Below are 21,800 nucleotides of genomic sequence, written 5' to 3'. Positions count from 1 at the left end.
CCATCACAGTGCTTCCCTCTGCCTTTTCTCACTACGTGGCCTGGGATGCTGGAGGAGAAGGGCTAGAGGGTCAGATCCCCATTGCACTGCCCCTGGAAATAGGCAGGTTCTCTCCAAACCTCCATTCCCACCTGCTTCCACGGTGCACCTGCCCCAGAGAGAAGCCTCACCCTGGTCTTGGGCACGTGACCAGGAGCCTAGGAAGAGATATGAGCTTCAGCACCGGGCATGGGCAGTGAGGACCCTTTCCTGAGTCCCCTCCCTGAATACTCCCCCTGCCCCAGTATTCTCTCCCTCTGGTGATACCTTTCAGGATTCTGCCAACCCCAGGAAGGGCCCGCATCCCTAGGGGATCCACCAGGGAAGAAATTGGTTTTCTTTCTGGATGGAGGTTACTCAATCTAAGCCAAGGATGCGGGGAACATGATATTTCTTCCAGAGAAGCAAAGATTCATGATAGCCCATTATCGCTTCAGCATCCTACGTAGCCTTGTCTCCATGTCTATATGGAGTCGCACGTCGCATACGCTTTCCCCCTGCCTACTCTGACATCTGGCTGTGTGTGTGTGTGTGTGTGTGTGTGTGTGTGTCTGTCCATCCAGGGGCTGAGCTATCTGTCTTCCGCACTAACAGAGGAGGTGGGGGCACTGTTGGGTGGAGCCAGGAAGGGAGGCCCCCCTCAGTGAAGGATATGACCCAGCAGTGGGTAGGATGAGGAGCTGCTCAGCCTGACCCCTGTGTCCCTCCATCTCTGTAGCTGAAAAAGATTGGGGGCGGGGGCTTTGGTGAAATCTACGAAGCCATGGACCTGCTGACCAGGGAGAATGTGGCCCTCAAGGTGGAGTCAGCCCAGCAGCCCAAGCAGGTCCTCAAGATGGAGGTGGCTGTGCTCAAAAAGCTACAAGGTGAGGGCCCAGGGCAGGAGAACGGGAGGGAAGAGGTGATGGAGCCAGGGGCTGAGGGGGAGGCGATGGGGGAAGAGATGGGACCAGAGTGTAAGAGTGATGATGGGGTTAAGGTCGGGGGAGGTGGTGGGTGAAGTGGTTGTGGGGCCAGGGTTGGGGGACCAGCAACCAGAGTACATCAGGAGCCCACCTTAGGATTGGAGGTAAGAGGAGTAGGAATTGGGAGACCTGTCTGTACCCCTCAGGGAAAGACCACGTGTGCAGGTTCATTGGCTGTGGCCGGAATGAGAAGTTTAACTATGTGGTAATGCAGCTCCAGGTGAGTCCCTGGGGCCCCCCACCTCCACTCTCCCCCAAGAGCTTCGGGTGTGACTCCTGGGGTGGGGAGTGTGGAAGGGAGACTGTGGCCCCAGGAGGCACAAGCCTTTGGGGATGAGGCTGGGCAGAGTGTCACAGGGTGGTGATTCGGATGGCCGCTGAGCCGGGTTGCCCCTATGCCCACCCCCAGGGCCGGAACCTGGCCGACCTGCGCCGCAGCCAGCCCCGAGGCACCTTCACGCTGAGCACCACGCTGCGGCTGGGCAAGCAGATTCTGGAGTCCATTGAGGCCATCCACTCCGTGGGCTTCCTGCACCGTGACATCAAGCCGGTGAGGGCTGCCCCCACTCGGCCCCCTCTCCAAAGCATACCCCACCCCCGCTCCCTCTCTGGGTCTGCTGGTTTCTTCTCCAGGATGGTGGGGAAGGCAGGGACAGCCTCCTCTACCTGTCCCCTCTCCTGCTTTCCATCCCGAGCCCCACCTCTGCCTCTCCCCTGCCTCCCAGGAGCACACAGCCCTGTCCGCCCCTTGGCCATACCCAGGCCCTCTCTCCGGGGTCTTTTCTTTCTCTCACCGCTGACTTAGCTAATTCTAGAACCTAGAAAGGTGAAGGGTTGGAGAAGGATGGGAGGATTGAGGGAAGGGGACCAGGGGCTAGGGCTTGGCAAGGAATTCCAAGTAGTTAATTTGGTGGCATCCTGGGTCTTAGCGCTAGAAAAAAACTCTTATCTTAAAGGGTGAAAACTGAGGCCCAGAAAGATTGGTTGAGTGGCCCAAGATCACACAGCAAGAACAATGCAGGTCTCCTGCTGCCTTAGTGAGACTGAGCCACCCTGCCCTGCTGGGGAGTCCCAAGGATTTAGAGCCAGACAGACCTGGGGTCACCTGTCAGCTGAGTCATCAGTTGCTCTGTGATCTTGGAGAAGCCCCCTAAGCTCTTTGACCTTTATTTCCCTCATCTTTAAAATGAGAATAATCGCACCCGCCCCTCCCATGAAGTGCTAGGACCGGCTGCACGTGCGGGTGTTCTGCTCTTACGTGAGTGTACCTGCGTGGAGCGTCCCTCACCAGAGCTGTTTCTTGGTGCCCCTCAAGGAGGGCCAGGTGGGGTTGGAGCCCGCGGTTCACAGCTGCTGTCTTCCTGCAGTCAAACTTTGCCATGGGCAGGCTGCCGTCCACCTACAGGAAATGCTACATGCTGGACTTTGGGCTGGCCCGGCAGTACACCAACACCACGGGGGACGTCCGGCCCGTGAGTACCGCTGTGCACGCCCCCCGGCCCCCTGGCCCGTTCTCTGACCTGGGAACCCATCGCCAGCTTTTCCTATGGCTGCCTGATCATGCCCGGCCTGAGCTCAGGGTCAGCTGCACCCAACCCCAGGCCCACCCTGGGCTTGTCCCCTCTCTCCCTTAGCCTGGGTTCTTGATGGATGCCACATCCACAGCCTGTGAGATCACAGATACGGCCCACTCGGGTTAAGGATGGAAGCAGGGGCAGGTGCAAGTTTAGGACTGGGGTTGGTGGGTCAGGTTTGTTCCTGACCCGGCCTGCGTGGGGGGAGGCGGCAGAGGGAGGCGGTCAGCGTTAAGACAGGTGGTGGGAGGCTTGGTAAGCAGGGTTGACATGAGGCCAAGGTCAGGGCCGCAGTGAGGTTCCCGGTGCTGTTCTCCCTCTGCAGCCTCGGAATGTGGCCGGGTTTCGAGGGACGGTTCGCTATGCCTCGGTCAACGCCCACAAGAACAGGGTGAGTAGCTGAGCCAGGACAGAGGGATGTGGGGGCAGTGAGGGCACAGGTCAGGGGAGGAAGATGCTGCTGAAGGAGAACACAGGACGGGCACCTCGGGAGGTGGGGAGAGAAATATGGGGCAGCATGAGCCCCGGAAGCTGCCACTCCAGACCCCAATGGGCAGAAGGCTCTGCCCTTGACTTCTCCTTCTTCCTTGTTTTGGGGGATCTCCTCCTCGCTGTTCCAACACACATCTCTGTGGGGTGAGAACATATACACAGAAGTTTTGACTCTGGGAGTCTATGTATGCTGGCGGGTCGCGGAGGTAGCCGTGGCTGCAGGGAGACCTCAGCTTTGTCCACAGGGACCGGGGTGCCCAGCCTCCCTGACTGGTGTCCCTCAGTGAAGGGTCAGATCCCTGCTCCCAGGGAAGGACCTGAGAGCTGGGGGTGACCCTCCCTCTTGCCCCCCCCAGGAGATGGGCCGCCATGATGACCTGTGGTCCCTCTTCTACATGCTGGTGGAGTTTGCCGTGGGCCAGCTGCCCTGGAGGAAGATCAAGGACAAGGTGAGCCCCATGCCGCTGCGTCTGAAGGAGTGGGAGTGGGGGTGCGTGGGGGCAGCTGGGCCTCCATCTCCCGTGCCTCTTGCCCCCAGGAGCAGGTAGGGATGATCAAGGAGAAGTATGAGCACCGGATGCTGCTGAAGCACATGCCCTCTGAGTTCCACCTCTTCCTGGACCACATTGCCAACCTCGATTATTTCACCAAGCCCGATTACCAGGTGGGAGCCTGCCATCTGCCCGCACCCTGGACACCTCTCTGTGGGCGGCCGTCACCCGCAGCGCCCATCCTGCTGAGGCCCCTCGCCCGTGCCGGCTTGGCCCTGCCCATGTGCCCCTGGTCTTCCAACTGCATGAAACTGATTCGGTGCTCTTATAGACAGCAGGCAGAGCTAGGTTTATCAAGCGCGTACCCTGTTTTCAGTGCCTTTCATGCGTCAATTCATTTAAGCTTCAAAACACGCCTTTGGTGATAACTGCATGTCTCTTATGTTATTATTCTAGCACTTAACAATTTATTAAGCCACGTGCTTCAAGTTTTATACCCAAACGCTGCAGGGGGCCAAGTGGGGTGATTGTCCCCATGTCATAGATGAGGAAACTGAGGCCTGATGGCCGGCTTAGTAGCAGGGCGAGGCTCAGGCACATCTGACTCCAAGTCCAGTGCTCTTTCCAAGGTGCCATCCCCACACTCCTGTGGGACCCACTGACCCTGATCTGAGAATGGGAAAAACATCAGCAGTGTTCTGCCCGGGACTCACCATGTGCCACCGTAGGGGGCACAGTGTCCGGCACACACTGGACACTCAGTGAGGTGGGTCCTGCCGGCAGAGGGAACCTGCCCCGCAGGTCAGAAGTGCAATGGTCTGGGGGCTTCAGAGGGTACAGCTGCCCGCCACCTCCTGAGTCCAGAGCCCCAGTTGCTGGCAGGGATGCTTCACTCTGGCAGTAGGAGGCCATGCCCCCCCCAATCCTAGCTCAGCCTCCTGGTGTCCCCCAGACCATACAGCTGAGAGCACACCCTGTGCTGGCTGCTAGAGACACAGAGGTGGCAGGTAGGCGTGTGAACAGTTCCAGCCGGTGCACTGGGCCCAACCACAGGCGCTGTGTGGTGGGGGAATCAGGGAAGCCTTCGGAAAGGAGAGGATGAGTGGGGAAGGCATTGCAGGCAGAGGAAGCTGCCTGTGCAGACGCATGACCCCAGGTGGTGGGTTTGGGAAACTACCATTGGTTCTGGGCTGCTGCTGATTCTGCTGAGATGGTGGAAATGGCAGCAGAGTCTGGGGATAGTAATCGGGGCACAGATCTCAGAGGGCTTGTGTCCAGCCAGTGGGGCATAAACCAAGATGATAATTTGCATGCTGATTTGCATATTGTGTGCATGTTTTCACTGAAAATCAATGTGCCCTTCTCCTTCCAATACCCCCTCTTGGCCCATCCCTGCCCTGGAAGGTCCCCACTCTTCTGCCTTCAATCCCAGTAACTGTCTCCTCCTCCTGCCTAGCCCCGGGGTCACCTCTCTGTCCTCCCCCATCCCCACCCCCTGCAGTTGATCATGTCGGTGTTTGAGAACAGCATGAAAGAGCGGGGCATTGCTGAGAACGAGGCCTTTGACTGGGAGAAGGCAGGCACGGACGCCCTCCTGTCCACCAGCACGTCCACCCCGCCCCAGCAGAACACCCGGCAGACAGCGGCCATGTTTGGGTGAGTCTCTGGAGGGGCAATGGACTGGTTGGGGGCCAGGTGACCCTTGCCTGGGGCTGTCACCTGAGAAGCCTGCCCTCTCCTCCTCTTCCTACCTGGGCACACCTGGCTGTCTTTCTTATTCTTGGTGCTCAACAGTGGGGTTCTCAAACCCCAGGAAGTTCTGCCACATCTGCACCCTCAACTTTGGCACAGAGTGGGGTCCTCATTTGGAACTCTTGACCTTACTGGGGAGCAGGGAGCCCTGAGTGAAACTGCCTGAGCCCCACCGTTTGTTTCTCTGTGTTCATGTGCGTTCGTTTAGCGAACGCGTTTTGAGCCCTCCCACTAGGCCCTGTGGGGGCGCAGAGAAAAAGCATGCAGCCCCTGCCCTCCAAGCACTCTCAGTGGAGTGTAAGGTATTTGTAATCGATGGGTCAGCAATTGCAGAACCTTGGGACAAGCACGAAGACAGAGGTGGCCAGAGGGCTCCCTGCCCAACCCCAGGGGCAAACCAGGGAGAGACGTGGGCAGAGGCTTCAGGGACACGTTTGGGAAGGAGACTCCATAGGATTTGCCAGCACGTGATGGTGTCCAGTTCTGTAAAGACGTTGTTCAAGGAACTCTAAAGTGATTCTTCACTTTAGACCCATTCCTGGTCTAAAGGAAGCCAGCCAGTGAACTGCAGAGGAAATCTGGCAGGGCCTGGAAAGCAGTGGGGTCTCTTAAATAAATACAGCTCGGTGGTGCTGTGCCCACCTGGCACCCACATCTCCTCCCAGCCGTCTGCCAACCTGAGGATGGTGTTTGTGAGCCAAGGGTGGTGATGGGCTTAGGGTCACTCCCACCCCTGTCTGGGCCTTGCCTGTGCCCACTCCCATGGGTGGCAGTGATCTCCAGGGTCTGTGCTGGTAGCAGAGAGCACCCCTGCCAGCCTTGCCAATGACCCCCTCCTGGCCTCTCCAGGGTGGTCAACGTGACTCCTGTGCCTGGGGACCTGCTGAGGGAGAACACCGAGGACGTGCTGCAGGGCGAGCACCTCAGTGACCAGGAGAATGCACCCCCAATCCTGCCGGGGCGGCCCCCTGAGGGGCTGGGCCCCACCCCCCACCTTGCTTCCCATCCTGTGGGGCCTGAAGCTGAAGTCTGGGAGGAGACAGATGTCAACCGGAACAAACTCCGGATCAACATTGGCAAAGTAACGCCGCCAGGGAGAAGAGCACGGGTGGTCGTCCCAACCCACGGCCCCTCCCCACTCCTCCGGAGCACCCTCGCCCCAGCCACACACCTGCCCGCTTGCCCCGTCTCCATGGCCTTGCCCCATCTCAGAATGGCCAGCATCCATGGGGGCAACTTCCCTCTACCTCTTCCCTGAGAAAACCACCTGACCCACAGCTGTCTTGTGAGCCCCAGCTCACTGAACTCTCCTCTCCTGCAGACCCCCTGTGTGGTGGAAGAGGAGCAGAGCCGAGGTGTGGGGGTCCCCAGCTCCCCCGTGCGTGCCCCCCCAGACTCACCGACAACCCCAGTCCGTTCTCTGCGCTACCGGAGGGTCAACAGCCCTGAGTCAGAGAGGCTCTCCACTGCCGATGGGCGGGTGGAACTGCATGAGAGGAGGTGGGTCTGGGGCCAGGGGGTGGTCAAGGGCCCCCCGGTCCCCTCCATCCCCTCCGTCTTCACATGGCTGGTGGAGGAAAGGTCAGATGCGAGGCAGAGGTAGGGGGACCCTGGGAGAGTCAAGAGGGTTGTATTTGGCCTGGCGTCAGACGCAGTTAGTGACAGAGCCTGGATTGGGGATGGGGCGTGCAGAGGTCCCAGCTCATGCCACAAAGGGATAGGCTGGGTCCCCAGGCCCAGGAAGAGGAGAGGGGTGATTGGTAGGTGGGTGTGCTTCCAAAACCTCTTTCCCTAGAGGTTCATTACAAATACCTCAGAGGCTCTCTTCAGCTTTGGGGGAAGGGCTTGGGAGAAGGGTTTAAGCAGTGCTCAGGTTGAGTTGGGGATAGACCAAGTTTGGGGGTTAGGTCTCAGGGATCTGAATGTGAGGGAGGGGACCTGGTTTGTGGGAGGGAGAATTGGAGAGTTTAGAGTTAAGGTGAGTTCTGGTGGGTGGAAAAACCTCAAGTGGAGAGAGATGTCCCTACCCTCGCTGACTCTGGGTGGGGCTTTACGCCACAGCAGAGCAGGGCTGAGACCATTTCTGCACCAGGAGAAGGATCTCTTCCCCAGGCCCAGCTCTGCGGGAGGGGTCCTTTCCACACCCTCATGAAGGGCCTCTTCATGCCCCACCTCGGCCACAGCCCCTCACTGGATTCTGCCCCAAACTGCACTCCACCTCTGGAATGGGGCACAGTGCTCCTTTGGGGTGTGGAGATGCCCAAGACAGGGGAGCCCTATTGCCAGTCCCTGTGGTGACCCTAGGACCCTGTCCTCAGGGAGCCTAGAGCCCCTCCTCCCCTTACACTCACACTCACACTCACACACACACGCACACACACACTCACACACACACTCACACAGGTTGGCCTACATTTTCATCCATGGTAACCTGTAGGGTTCTGGAAATGGAGAGAAATGAGGAAGGGATATGAGTGCAGAAGAGAGGTGAGAAATGCCCGAATAAAGACAATCCTGCAGAGCAAATTACTTTGGCTCAGAGTGAAGCCGTGTTTCAGGGATGGTGGGGAAAGGAGGGGGCCTAGGAGAGATTTTTCTGGAAGGGAAGTTTCAGGATCTGATTTGCAGGGCAGAAGAGTTGGGTGGGCTCTGGGGCGCTGGGGCGCAGGAGAAAATAAGAAGCAGATGGGACTCAGATATCCCCCCTCCGACCCCCTCATCAGTTCCCACTCCCCACCTCACCCCTGATCTTTAGCTCCTTTGGCACCCGCTCTCTCTTTTCTGTTCATCAAAGCAATCCAAGCTCTCAGGAAAGGAAGTAACATCAGGCATGTACATGGGAATATAAATGTCAGACCCTGCCTGACCTCCCTCAGGGCTGTTTTTATTTTAAGCCTTATTGACAGATCAATAAAAAGATTGTGTAGAGTCAGAGCTGGCAGGTCCCATATAAGCCGGGGCAGCAGTATGTTGAAAAAGCCCCACAGGTGGCTCCCATCTGCACCCCTCCCTCTCACAGGCTCCATGCTGGGGGGAGAATGAGAGTCAGCCCCCTGCACGTAGCCCGAGTGTGAGGATGTACAGCCCCCAGAGGAGCCAAGCCTTCGTGGTTCTCTGCGGGCACCCTGGCATCTGGGAGAGGACCATTCTCCCTGGTGTAGCAGCCTCCCTTCCATACACCCTGTCATACAACCAGCAATACCCTCATGTTGGGGCCGGTATACCCCCGGTTGAGAACCTCTGGAAGTAACGTGAGATCCACAGCACAGTTTAAGATAACAACGAAAGAGATGTCCCAAGGCAAGGTCAGTGCCCCAGAGGTGAACTGTCAGAGGGGACCCAGTACAAGACTCCTGGGGAGGCAGCTATGTAAACATACGTGTGCTCTGTGCTGTAATGACAGCGGACAGAGCCCTGGGAAAGCAAACTAACCCCATACAGGATGGAAGGGCTCCCTACAGGACGTGACATCTGAGCTGGGGTGGAAGGATAGGCCGAGTGGAGGGAACGGCTCGCTCAAAGGCACAGAGGTGTGAGCGCGTGGGCAATTTGGGAGAAGGGTGTGAATCTGAGATGGGTCTGGCTAGGAGAATGGGGGAACTGGACCTTAGTCTGGCAATCAAGGACCATGAGTGTCAAACTAAGGAATGTGCACTTTGCCCTCGGGGCTAGTGGCCATTGGAGCTTGTTGGCAGTGGTGAAACCAGCTAGGCAGGCCTGGAGGGTGATGGTAAAAGAGGCTAGAAAAGCCATCTGCAAACTCACGGGCCCGGCGGGTGTTTGCCCTGGATGCAGCAGGAGACAGCTCCTGAGCACTGGACAGGCGACCAGAAAATTGGCTTTCGGATGATTCCATTTCCCTGGGGTGGTCTGCAAGGGAGTGTTTCTTGGGCACAGGAATCAGATTTTATTTCCTGCATGTTTATCTTCCTGTAACACAGTAAGTGTTCACAAGATGTGTTGAATGAATGAGATCTTTACAGGCAGTGGGGGTGGAGGGTGAGAATCCAGGAGGTGACTGGGCCTGGCCCAGGGTGGGAGAGGTGCCATGGTCAGGAGGGTCCAGGTGCCATGGTCCACCCTGCCACCTGTGAGTATGTGTGGTCCTTGGGGCCCAGAGAGGCCGGGCTCTGAGCCTCACCTGGGGTGGCTTTGCAGGTCACGAATGGATCTGCCGGGCTCCCCCTCGCGCCAGGCCTGCTCTTCACAGCCGGCCCAGATGCTGTCAGTGGACACGGGCCAGGCTGACCGGCAGGCCAGCGGCCGCATGGACGTGTCAGCCTCCGTGGAGCAGGAGGCCCTGAGCAATGCCTTCCGCTCGGTGCCGCTGGCCGAGGAGGAGGACTTTGACAGCAAGGAGTGGGTCATCATTGACAAGGAGACAGAGCTCAAGGACTTCCCCCCGGGCGCGGAGCCCAGCACATCGGGCACCACGGACGAGGAGCCTGAGGAGCTGCGGCCGCTGCCCGAGGAGGGCGAAGAGCGGCGGCGGCCAGGGCCCGAGCCCACCGTGCGGCCCCGGGGACGCAGCATGCAGACACTGGCTGAGGAGGACCCACGGCAGGCACCATCCCAACCCCTGCAACCCCAGCTGAGCCAGGCGGATGGCCGGTCAGAGACATCACAGCCCCCCACGCCCGGCAGCCCTTCCCACTCGCCCCAGCACTCGGGACCCCGCCCTCGACGGAGAGAGTCTGACCCCACCGGCCCGCAGAGACAGGTAAGGTTGGGCTTGCATCCCACGCCCCACCCCTGGACACCCACAGTCTCGTCATGGGAGCATCGAGCGCTCCTCGCGTGTTGCATGGGGACGACCGACCAGCAATAAAGTTGCAGGCTGTAATGAAGGTAGATAGTTTTAAGGGTCTGAAATTATGCTTCGGGGGCAGGCAAGGCTCCCCAGAACTCCGAGTTCTGAGTTGAGTCTTGCGTTACGGGCAGTGTCCGCCAGGTAACAGAGCAGGAGTAAGGCCTCCCAGGCCAAGGGAACAGCATGTGCAAAGGCTTGGAGGTGGCACTCAGAAAGCGCGGTGCCAATTAATTGCACGTTGAAGCAGATGAGGCTGCGAGGTAGGTCCCAGGGCCCTGGCCTGGAGGCCCTTGGGATCGATTCTGAAGACTTAGTGAGCCATCGAAGTCTTTTAAACAGGGGTGCGACATGATTACATTGGTACTTTTGAATGGTCCCTCTGGCTGCTGTGTGGAAAGTGGACTGGAGGGGCACAAAACTCTGAATAGGACGGCCACATGGCAGGAGCCAGCAGGAGAGGGCCCTGGTGGCTTGGACCAGGGTAGGGGCTCTGGCCGTGGGGCAAGGCGATGGAGCCAAGAGGTGTTGGGGAGAGGACTGAGGGGGCTGTGATGGAGCAGAGGGGGTCTCGGCTGATGCCCAGCGTTCTGGGTGGATGGCAGTGCTGTCACTGAGTGGTTTGAAGGGAACACGGATTCACATTTGGACCCGATGACCTCATGGTACCTGTGGCATGTCTCCGTGGAAGCCTCAGAGCTCAGGAGAGATATCAGCTAGAGATACGGATTTGAGGTTCTTGGAAACCACCGGACTGGGTTTTGTCATCCAAGAGGAGTGTAAGGGGGGGAGAACCAAGGGTGAAGGCAGAGCCAGGAAACACTCACCTCTGGGGGGGGGGGGTATGAGAGGAAAAGGAGCCCTTGAGAAAGACTCAAAAAGAGGGGTCAGACCATGGGAGGAACCCCCAGGGAGAGGGGTCCTGGAAACCAGGGCAGGGGTGGCTGACGCAGGTGAGGGCAGCAGGGAGGGGCAGGGGCGTTTCCTGTGGTTGGGGCTCCGCCCTGAGAGCCAGGATGGACGGACAGTGATGGGGAGCAACGGAGCCAAGGCAGGAGGGACCCTAGACTGGGCACAGGGTGGACATGTTGGGAGCCCTGCGAGGACCTGGTCAGGCTGCAGTGGCACCTTTTCATATGGAGGGGGGACTGAGGGACAAGGCTGGAAGAGCAGGGGTGGGGGCATGCCAGATGGTGGCTGAATCGTGAATGCTGGGCTGAGGGTCATGGTATTTTGATTACTTTCTTCCGGCAAGGACGGGGTGTCAGGATGGGCAGAAGGCCTGGCCTGGCTTCTCTGTGTGGGAGAGGCTGACCTCCGATCCAGGAAGTGGCGCCAACTTTACCCTGGGTGCTGCATAAGTCCCATGTTCCCTCAGAGGGGCTAGGGAGAAGAGCCAAGGAGGTGATGCTGGAGGGCTCAGGGCTGTGCCGCCTTCTGCTTCATTGTGTCACCTGGAGACGGGCACCTGGATTGTCTGGGAGATGCGCAGGTGCAGGGCCGGGGCCAGTTCTTCTGTGCGCTCAGATCAGGAGGCCTGACCTGGAGTCTGAGAGAAGCTCCAGGTAGGGCTGTGTTCAGGCTTGGAAGAGAGGACCTCTGAGTCGAGAGCCTGAGGAGTGTGTATTCTGGCCTTGCCCTGGACTCTGGAAAATTGGGTGTTCAGAAAGGGGGTACCATGAGCCCCCAGCCCGAGCTGGAGGCTCAGCTGGGCCAGGGTGCGGGTTAGCATGACCTTTGCTGACCTGAACGTTATTTCCCCAGGACCAGCACTGGGTAAGCAGTAGAAGATGTGTTTGGAGCTCCCTCGTTCTCCTTCCTCCCTCCCTCCCTCCCTCCCTCCCTCCCTCCCTCCCTCCCTCCCTCCCTTCCTTCCTTCCTTCCTTCCTTCCTTCCTTTAACACTTAGTCATTCCACACTTAGTATCTACTTTATGCTGGGTACCCAAGGTGTCAAAGATAATATGCACAATAGGTTGTGCCCACAGGAAGCACAGTCTAGGAGGGAAGGCAGACAGTGGTGGTGTGGGGTAGAGAGAAAGCCCAGCATTCAAGTAGGGACACCTAGGTTCCAGCCCTGGGCTCTGCCCGTCCCTTCCTCGTGGCTGTACACCATTTGGGGCTTCGAGTGAGGGACCTGAGCTGTCTGGGGGGTTTATCTCACCTTCAGAGTCCCACCAGTATCCTGGGGGTCACCCTCACATTGGGGGATTCTGGCCAAGGGGCTGAGGGGGAGAGATCTGGGGAACGGACACAGGCCTATTGTACAGTCAGACAGTCTTAGGCTCAGTTTCTGCTCCTGACACGGGCAGGCGCTGCCCATCTCGATGACTTGCGTGTTTCTGGAGGGGGCGTTAGGTGATTGTGGCCTTGGTTTCCCCACAGTGTACGTTAGTGATGTTGGTTAGCATTCTCCAACCGTGTGTGTGCGTTTCTGTGTCAGCTTAGCTCAAGAGTACACATCGGCGTGTGGGTGTGTCCATATGTGTTGCCCACGCATGAGAGGGCACACGTCAGTGCATCTGTGTAGAGTAGCTAGTGGGTCTGCAAGTGTGTAGAGAACCACAGAAGCCGGGAATGTCAAAGCTGGAAGGAGAATAACAATCACAGTAGTAATTCTAATGACAATAACAGTGGTTGGCACTGCTCTCAGCACTTTCACATTCTGCATGTGGGTTCCCGACAACAATGCTGTGAATGGCAACCCCATTTAAAAGGTAAGGAAACGGAGGCTCAAAGGAGCCACCCCCTAGTAAATGGTAGAACCAGGGTTTGAATCCAGCCAGCTGGCTTCAGGGTCATGCTCGGGGCCACTCAGTCTGAGGCCCATGCGTTTAGGAGAGGAGCAAACACAGGCCAGAGAGAACAGTTGGCTCGCGCGGGGTCAGAGGGGTGTGCGTGTGTGTGTGTGTGTGTGTGTGTGTGTGTGTTGCACGCATGTGCAGCTGCTGGCTGGGCCGTCAGCACGTGTGCCTGTGAGTACGTCACTGTGCGTGGTGGCCTCTTTGTGTGTCTGTGTGTGAGCACACAGGGCGTGACCTGTTTAGGTGAGTATTTCAGTATAGCAGGGTGGAGCAGAGACCTTCCTTCATCCAGGGCGCAGGGTGAGGGAAAAATAGATGGCCATGTTTTTTCCTTCTTTCGTTGGCCTGGAAGGAGTCCTGAGCCCATCTGTGTGGGAACTCCCCAACCTGGCAGTACACTGGAATCGCAGTTCGTGGAACTGCCTCCCCACCCCACACACCCCTCCCCACCCTAAGAGATTAATTGGCTCAGGGAGAGCAGGAAATCTCTATAGGGACTCCCCGCTCTGATACCTTTCTGCAAAGAATCCCTCCTAGATCTAGCTCAGGCTGCTCAGTGTTTGACGTGCAAACTTCCTCATAACAACAATACTTAGATATGAGCACCTGCAACCCTGTCACCTACCCCTGTAGGAGGCAGGGATGAGGTGACTGAGGACCCAGGAAGAAGCTTAGAACCAGGCACGCCATGATACTTTAAATCTTTACACACACCTTGCGTTACTCTGTAAGGAATTTAAGCTGCAACTTGGAAATGGCTGGGAAAGCTAGGGCAGAGGGGGGAGCAGCAGACAGTGTGTGATTTGGGGGCTGGGTGTTTTCCAGCTCATCTCTGGCAGATAACACAGCAGGTCAGCATTCCCTCAGCACATGGACGTTTGCTGGCTGCCACTCAGACATTTCCCTGCCACGTGCCGGGCACTGTACTAGGGGTTAGGGGACAACGCTAAATAAAGCTTCCCAGTCCAGCCCTTTCGGAGCTCTCCGTCAAGAGGGGCAGGGCGGGGATGCAGAGTGTAGACACATTGGTTCATGTAGGCATATTGGGCCATAGGGGAGAGAACAGAGAAGTCTTCTCTGCTGGGAACAAGGAGCCTTTTCGGGAAGCTGGGCTGATCTCACACGGCTGATAGTTCAGCTGGGCTTTGGGGTCCAGTAGGTGTCCCCAGGTGGCAACCGGCCTGAAGGGGCAGAAGTACGTTGGGATTAAGTCCCCCTGGCAGCTGACCAAACTCCGACTGTGGTGTTAACCTTGAGCCACCCACGTGCCGTGAGGGAATGTGAACAACTGTGGCTGCCTCTGCGCCTTGGTATCTCCGGGTGGGCCTTACACTTCAGCATGGACGGGACCAGCTCAAGGATCCTAGACTTGGCCAAAAAGAAGCTGAAAGGGAAAGCAGGGTGAGAGCAGACAATCCCATCAGAATATTCTTTCTCCTTCCCTCTCTGCCGGAGGCTCCATGTCAGGTCCCTGTGTCCCCATTTGACATCCGCAAGGGGACACTGGCGTGCCCGGCCCCTCCTCCTTCAGCCCCCCAGCAGCTGGCCCAGTCAGTGCTCACTGCCCCACCAAAAGCTATTTAAAACTGGCCTTAGTCCCAGGAAGAGCTAGGGGTCAGGACAGGAAGGGCCTGGACACCCACACCACCATTTCCATCCTCACATGCCTGCGACACTCAGTCCCATTTTCTCTTCTCCCTCTGAGGGCACAAGTCAGGATGCTCCCTGATGGCAGGGAATTGGCCAAGCCCCTGCCAAGGCTGCCTGTGGCTCAGCCATGGAGAGGACAGGGGAAAAGCCACTTTGGAGAAATGTTTTCTGTTCGCCCCACCTACTGCCAGCCCTCATTCCCAACAGTGATTTAAAGGGTAATAAAGCAGCTCACACGACAGCATTTACTCCATGGCAGGCGCTGTTCTAAGTGCTCTGCGTATTATAACAACCTTGGGACAACCCAGTGAGTTGGGAGCCACTGTTACCCCATTTCATAGATGAGGAACCTGAGGCATGGAGAGGTGAAGAAGTAAGTTGCTTGAGGTCACCCAGGTAGTAAGTGGTGGAGTTGGGATTCAAACATGAGTAGTTGAACTCCAGAATCCTACCCTTAAGCTAGTTGTCACTGAAACTCTGACCCCCCATCCCCCACCCCTCACCCTTTGGGGTGCCAAGGCAGAGGGTGTTCTCTAGACCTCATGAGAGCATGGAGTCCAGCTGGAAGCAATTGGGACACAGTTGCCAACACAGGGCAGCAACAGGAAGTTGTAGAGCGTCCTTCCTGAGGGGTGAGATTCCCCAGCCCGGAGGGAACGCTGAGCTAGGTGGGGCTAAGCCAGGAACACTTCCCAGAAGAGGTGAGCGACCAAGGTCTCAGCAAGCAGACCCACGGTGTAAAAAGTGCCAGAGAGCAGGCGGGGGATGGGCGCTGGAGGCCTGAGCCTAGGTTCTGAGCAGGACGGGGTGGTCTGCACCCCCTCCACCCTGCCGGACCCTGCTCACCCGCCCGGGACGCTGGCGCCGCAGGGGCTGTGCGCGGTGGGTGGTCCCCGAGACGGAGCTGTCGAGTCTGTGCCTGACACCTCTTTTCCCTCCACTCTCTTGGTCTCTTTCAGTTGGAGGAGGACAGACTCTCGGGGCACTCCCTCCCGCGGTACAGCCCCCTGCGACGACTGGCGTCCTCCGTGTTCTCCTCCTCCACGCTGGAGACCGAGCATTACCCTCACCCTGGCGGCGGCGGCTCCTCGGGCTCCTCCGGTTCCCTCATTCAGCGCAGCCGCTCGGCGGAGAGCAGCCCCGTGCGGGCGCCCCACCGGCGCCATGCGCCCCTCGCCACCGGCAACCACAGACTCGTGCCCTCGGTGCTCCGCATCTCGCGGTCCCAGCTGCAGCAGGTGTGGGCCCGCTTCACCCACAAGACCTAGGCTGGGCCCCCCCCCTCCTGGAGGGGGCAGGTGGGGGGGGTGGGGAGCAGGCAGAGACCGTGGTTCCTTCCCAGGATGCAATAATCACACACTCACACAGCCCATCCCACCCGGTCATGCAATACCGCCCCCATCACGTTGGCCCAAGGTACTGTAATCCCCCCCCATCCCCACGATCTCCCTTTGCTCTGTGCCAGCCAAATGGTGCAGGGAGGGGTGGTGCTGTCCGTGCAGTTTCAGGGACAGGACGAGGCCCTCAGCTGGAGCCCCCAGTCGGTCCAGAGTCCAGTGGAAACTAAGATGTCAGGGAGATGAGGCATGCTGGGTCAGAGTCAGTGTAGCATGGGGTTTATTGTGTTTAGTTGGTGATTTCTTGGCATGGCTAGGCCTGGTCCCCACTGAGGGGGATGGCAGAAGACAGCCCCATTCCACAGGGTGTGAATGCCTGTCTATCTGTGTGGGGCAAGGTGTGTGGCCCTGTGTGTGAGAGGCAGGCCTGGCCGGTCGGGTTTGGGTCTGGTGGGGAGTGCCTCTGTACTCAGTGATATGGGGAGAAGCAGCCCGTGAGCCCGGGAGCCTGTCCCGTGCCACTTTCACAGAGCCTGGAGCTTAGTCCACTGTAGGCAGGCCGTCCCCCACGGCATATGGGCCATCACTCACTGGTGGGATCGGTTGCTGGCCCAGCTCCTTGGGAGCTAAGGATGGATGAATGGGATCTGCCCCTCAAAGGGAGCTGGAGCCTAGGGGTGAGGGGACCCCGTCTAGAAGCAGTGACAGAGAGGGTGGTTGTTATGGATGAGGCAGGACCTGTGAGCTCAGGACAAACCCCAAACAGCAGCTGGCTCACCACTGACCCTCTCTGAGGGTGACTCCTTCCTTTAGGTGCTCAGCCAGGCCGGCTGGCCCCCAGGGGCCGTGGTGCAGACAGACGAGGGTGCAGATGAGATGGGGATCTAGAGGTGGGTGGGGGGTTGGAATGCCAGATTGCTTATGCCTTTCTGCCTATTTCTCAGCCCCCAACTTGTCGCTGCAGGGACGCCCCAAGGTTCCCTTTCTTCATTCCTGCCCTTGTCAGCCAGCAGCTCTATTCCCCTGGGTAATGGGGCAGTGATGCATACGGTACCAGGAAGGGCAGCGCCTATACAGGGAGGAAGGAAGGGGGGAGGCCTGAAGGTTTCCCGTTTGTTGCAGTGAGACTGTGCCTGTATGCATGCAAGTACACGTGTGCGTATGAATGTGCTTATACGTGTACATGTGTGCTTATGAATGTGCTTATACGTGTACATGTGTGCGTATGAATGTGCTTATACGTGTGTATGTGTGCGTATGAATGTGCTTATACGTGTACACGCGTGCGTATGAATGTGCTTATACGTGTGCACATGTGCGTATGAATGTGCTTATACATGTACACACGTGCATATGAATGTGCTTATACGTGTACACACGTGCGTATGAATGTGCTTCTACGTGTGCACGTGTGCGTATGAATGTGCTTATACGTGTACACACTTGTGTATGAATGTGCTTATACATGGGCATTAGTGGATGTGGCAGGGCTGTCGTGGAGGGTTGCGTAGGCTGTCTACTGCACAATTCCCGGGACCGCCATTTACATAGACCCCAATGTGAATGGCACCTGCTGAAGTTGCACAGTGCCGCAGCCCTACGTGTGGGTATGTATGCGTGTACATATGCACACGCATACGTGTGTTAGGGAGTCAGAAAGATATCTGTGCAGTCCTTGGTAGTTTCCTAGGTACCTACCCTCATCCTGAATCATCTCTCTACCCCCGCCTCCCTGTGATCTCTGCTTCCCTCCCAACTCAACTCTCTTCAACTCCCCAGCTATCTCTGGTTGGAGTAGAGGCCTCAGGGCCCCTGCCCCAGCCTGGGGGTGGGCAGGGTTCTTCAGTCAAACTGTCCTCAAACTGTCCTCATGGATGGCCAGCGTTGTGGTATGGCTCATCTACATGAGCTACACACACACCCGCTTCACACACACCCCCAAAATCTGCCCCCTGCCCCCTGCGACCCCCCCTAAACACAAAGGATGTCTGGGCCAAGAGCATCTTCCCTATCCAGGAATGAAACTTGCGCCCCCACCCCACCCCCATCCTGGCTGCTCACTTTTGGAGCTCCCCAAGTCCAAGACTCTGTTGCCCTCAAGACTGTTTCAGGTGGCTCCACACCCTGCTGTGGCAGAAGGTAGAGGAAGGGTCAAGGGTAGACCCTTTGAGAAGGGACAGAAAACACAAAGCACAAAGGTGAGAGGGTGGGATGAACAGTAGCCCCACTCCCACTTTCCGGCACTGCCCCCACCCTCCTGCCTGCCCCTCTGGCCCTCTTCCCCTCCCAGCTAGTGGCAGGGGGTGAAGTGAAGGGGAGTCTGTCCACCAACCACTCCAAAAGTCACAGCAGTGGGGGCAGGGCCGCTGCTATCTGGGGTTAGATGAAACCGAGCACTCTGTTATCCGGCATTCCCTTCCAGAAGGTCCTATTACCGACCCTGAGTACAGCTCCCACTCAGTGACCAGAACTGGAGGTACTCTGAGACCCCAAAGTGCCTTGTGACTTATCAAAGACAATGGCACTACCTTCAGCCTTGTTTTAGCATTAACTACATATTACTGTTTCCAAAGCATTTAGAGATGGGGAATCCATTCCAAAGGTGGCTGAATTTTCTCACACACACACACACACACACACACACACACACACACACACACACAGACACCAGAACTGGTAACTGTAGGAGAGTGTGTGTCTTTTAAAGTAAGATCATGATTCAAAACCTTTGTCCTTTGGGGCACCCTGTTGCACACCCTCCATGGTAGGGGAGTGAGTGTCTTACAAGCCATAAAGTTCTGAGCTAACAGGAGGTGATCTTGGTAATATTATCTTTTGAGGGAGGCTTTGACTTTTGGAAACAGCTAAGGCCATTTGAAGCCACATGTGTTGGATCAAGGTCATGTGAAGCTTGACAGAGCCCAGCCTGGTTTGGAGTTGAGTCTCCTGTCTCTAGGTCCCAGGCCAGGCAAGGAAGCTGTGAGCCTGCCATGTTGTCAGGCTCTTTTTTCTGAAGGGTTTCCCAAAGAGGAGAAGTGCTAATCTGTTTTGGGAAAGCGCACAGCCTCCCCAAGGTCAGCTTTGAAAAGAGGCAGCATACTTTGTTATACTTTGAAAACGGTGTTTTTGTACTTCACAGTCACACCCAGCATACAGGGGTGGCTTGCAATGATTTGTTTTTTATTTTATTTAACAGTCACTGGCTCTTGACACGTATTATGTGCCAGGCAGTGATCTAAGCACTTTATGAAATTAACTCATTTACTCCTCATAATAGCCTATGGGGTAGATCCCAGTATTATATACATTTAATGGATTAATAAGAATATTTAATTTACAAGGACATTAAAAAAAACCTTGCCAATGCCGAATAACTGAGGTCTTGTTTGATAGGAGTTTTAAAGTGTTTCAGTCTGTGTACTGGTCTGTTTACTGTCCTTCCTGAGAAGGACAGAGGGAGTTGTTAGTGCGCCAGACTCTCCTTCCTTCTCCACTCCCCTCATGGGATGGTGTTCAGGTGGGGGTTACTCCAGAAACCTGGGGTTGATTGAAATGGCAGAGCTTGCCTCTCCTGAGACCCCAGTCTCTCAATCGCACAGGCCCCCAAGGATCCCACGCAGCTCTGGGGATTAGGTGACGGAGTAAGAATCACAGTGAGAAAGCAGGTGCTCAAGACCCTGACCTCGGTGGTCTTAGTGGGGGCCTCAGGGTCGGGCTCACAGACAGGGCAGGTACTGGCGCCGGGGAGTAATGACCATGGGAATTTGAGCTGAGTGTCACCGACTCACTCGTCAACAGGAGCCAAGCAGTGTCAGGGAGCCGGCAGATTCGAGGACTGTGGCAAAGAGGGGAACCCCCGCCACGCCATCTTCTGCTCAGCCCATTGTTGCCACTACCTTACAATTTTTGTGTGAAATCTCCCAATTTTTACTTATCGACTTCTAATTTTCAAAAACAACTTTTTAAAGAAGAATCACTGTGTGAGCCAAACAAACAGGTTTACAGGCAGAGACCCTGAACTCAGTTTGCAGCCTCTGTGAGCCTGAGCACTGCCCACCCCCTTCTATCTCAAAGGGGGACAGTGTTCTTCCTCAAACCAGCTGGGCTTCGTAGAGGAAGCAGCTCACAGCCGGTGAGGATGTGTGGTGTGTGCTGTGCATATGTGTGGGTGTGTGTGCCTGAATGTGTGTGTGGGCTAGTGGACTTATTCGTGGTGAGTGGGTTCCTCCTTGTAGGAACAGTATTTTCTCTGTGGGACAGGACCCTAGGTCAGTGAAAAATACTCTATTAAATTCTCCATAATGAATAGACCCCCCCACACACTCAAGGCAGCTTGGGTCACAGCAATAACCACTCAGCACTCATCCCACCCACTAGCATCCCGAACCCAGCAATCTCCCTTGGCGTTTCCAGTTTTGGGGAAAATGGGCCTAGAGATGACCAGGTGGAGGACTGATGGCATCTCTGAGCCATGCTGGCATATTAACCCTTGCTTCCCTAGCCAAGGCGGCAGGGCCCCCCAATCCCAGGAAAAGCCAGGGGTCCTCAGTGTGGAGGATTCCAGGACCCTCCTTGACTTTCTTTCCTCTGTCCTGTATAGGTCCCTTTTTCTGGGGAGAGATGGTGCTGTCTGCCTGGGTGAGGGGGCACAGGGGCGGAGCCTGGGCCACGGGTGGACAGAAGGAGCTGTGTCAGTGTGTCTTTATTCGGTGGCCAGGGGAGGGGACCGTGCTTAGGGAGAGTGTGGGTACCCCTGGCTGTGGGAGCCTAGAGAATGTTGTATCCCCTTCTGTCCTTGAGTTGATTTGTCCCTGAGGATGGAAGCATAGACCCCCTAAGGAGTACCTGACCACCACCCACCCTCCCCCAAACCCCACTGAGATCCCAACCCAAAGGGCAGCAATCAGCCCACCCCCATGGGCAGACCTTGGTAACAAAGAGTGTGGCAAATCACTCTCCTTAAGTTGGGGAGCATATCCCCAAAGTTCACATTACTCCCATTAGGGAAAGAGGTGCCCCTAGGACTCGTGGGGTCAGCCTCTGAAAAATGTAAAGCATCCTTCTCCCTAAGGGAGATGCTCCCAGCCTGAGGACCACCTCCCTAAATGCCCGCCATAGTTTCCCACACCACCAGTGGGCGTCCAGGCCAGGGAACCTCTGAGCCTGAGTGGCCTCCTCCGCAGAGTAAAGAGTTGAGAAGAAGTGGGGGAGAAGGGTCAATGGAACCCAAAGGAGTATAGGAACCTCCCTAGACCTCTCGCTCCTTCCACTTGTTTCCAGTGTCAGTCAGTCAACACACTGACTCCCTTCTGCCTGCACAGGCTGGGAGGGTGCGGGGGTGGGGTTCGCTTTGTCATACTAGCGCGCGCGCACGCACACACACACACACACACACACACACACACACACACACCCCGTAGCTGCGCGCACACTCCATCCACTATTCGGACAGCAAACTAGCAGTTCCCGGCCAGGGAGAGCACAAGGACCGCATTTCCGAGCATCTCTCGCAGGTTTCTAAGTGTAACAGGACCCAAAACACCACTTTTCGCTCTATCCCCGTCCCCCGGACCCGCCCCACACCCCTGCCCCCGCCGCCGTCCAACCATGAATGTACGTTCCGTCTTTTTAACTAGCTGCTACGCGGCGTGACCAGGGGGACCGCACGGCCTCTGAGCCCCACGACCGAGCCCTGACCCATCCGTGTCCAGGGCTTTCCTCCCGGGAGCCCCGCCTCCGTGCGCGACCCAGGGGGCTTCTGCACCTGCCCCGCCCCCTACCCGCCGAGCTGCCTGCTGCTAAATACTCCACTTGGGTTCCCACCTCCCACGCCCCGCCGTCGCGCTCAGTCCGTGTTTATTTTCCCCTCCGCCGGCTCCCAGCCGCTGGG

General features: G+C 57.1%; 1 protein-coding gene across 3 annotated transcripts in view; it reads left to right on the top strand.

Moving 5' to 3' along the window:
- Positions 1 to 21,800, top strand: part of TTBK1 (tau tubulin kinase 1) — a 41,237-nt gene that overhangs the window by 7,132 nt on the left and 12,305 nt on the right. For 2 of the 3 annotated variants that reach the window (XM_074332972.2, XM_074332974.2), the window contains exons 3-14: positions 758 to 905; positions 1,151 to 1,224; positions 1,414 to 1,554; positions 2,372 to 2,476; positions 2,904 to 2,969; positions 3,427 to 3,519; positions 3,609 to 3,734; positions 5,063 to 5,217; positions 6,163 to 6,394; positions 6,635 to 6,813; positions 9,472 to 10,033; positions 15,533 to 15,811. In XM_074332972.2, the coding sequence (XP_074189073.2) occupies positions 758 to 905; positions 1,151 to 1,224; positions 1,414 to 1,554; positions 2,372 to 2,476; positions 2,904 to 2,969; positions 3,427 to 3,519; positions 3,609 to 3,734; positions 5,063 to 5,217; positions 6,163 to 6,394; positions 6,635 to 6,813; positions 9,472 to 10,033; positions 15,533 to 15,811 (2,160 nt within the window). The remainder of the gene's footprint in view (positions 1 to 757; positions 906 to 1,150; positions 1,225 to 1,413; positions 1,555 to 2,371; positions 2,477 to 2,903; positions 2,970 to 3,426; positions 3,520 to 3,608; positions 3,735 to 5,062; positions 5,218 to 6,162; positions 6,395 to 6,634; positions 6,814 to 9,471; positions 10,034 to 15,532; positions 15,812 to 21,800) is intronic. The other variant, XM_074332973.2, reaches the window with a different exon arrangement.

The sequence above is a fragment of the Rhinolophus sinicus genome, chromosome 2, assembly GCF_057876585.1.
Source record: "Rhinolophus sinicus isolate RSI-liver-muscle chromosome 2, RSI-T2T, whole genome shotgun sequence".
NCBI classification, from domain to species: Eukaryota; Metazoa; Chordata; class Mammalia; order Chiroptera; family Rhinolophidae; genus Rhinolophus; species Rhinolophus sinicus.
The sequence above is the reverse complement of the archived record's forward strand: the minus strand, read 5'-3'. Positions and strand labels throughout refer to the sequence as shown.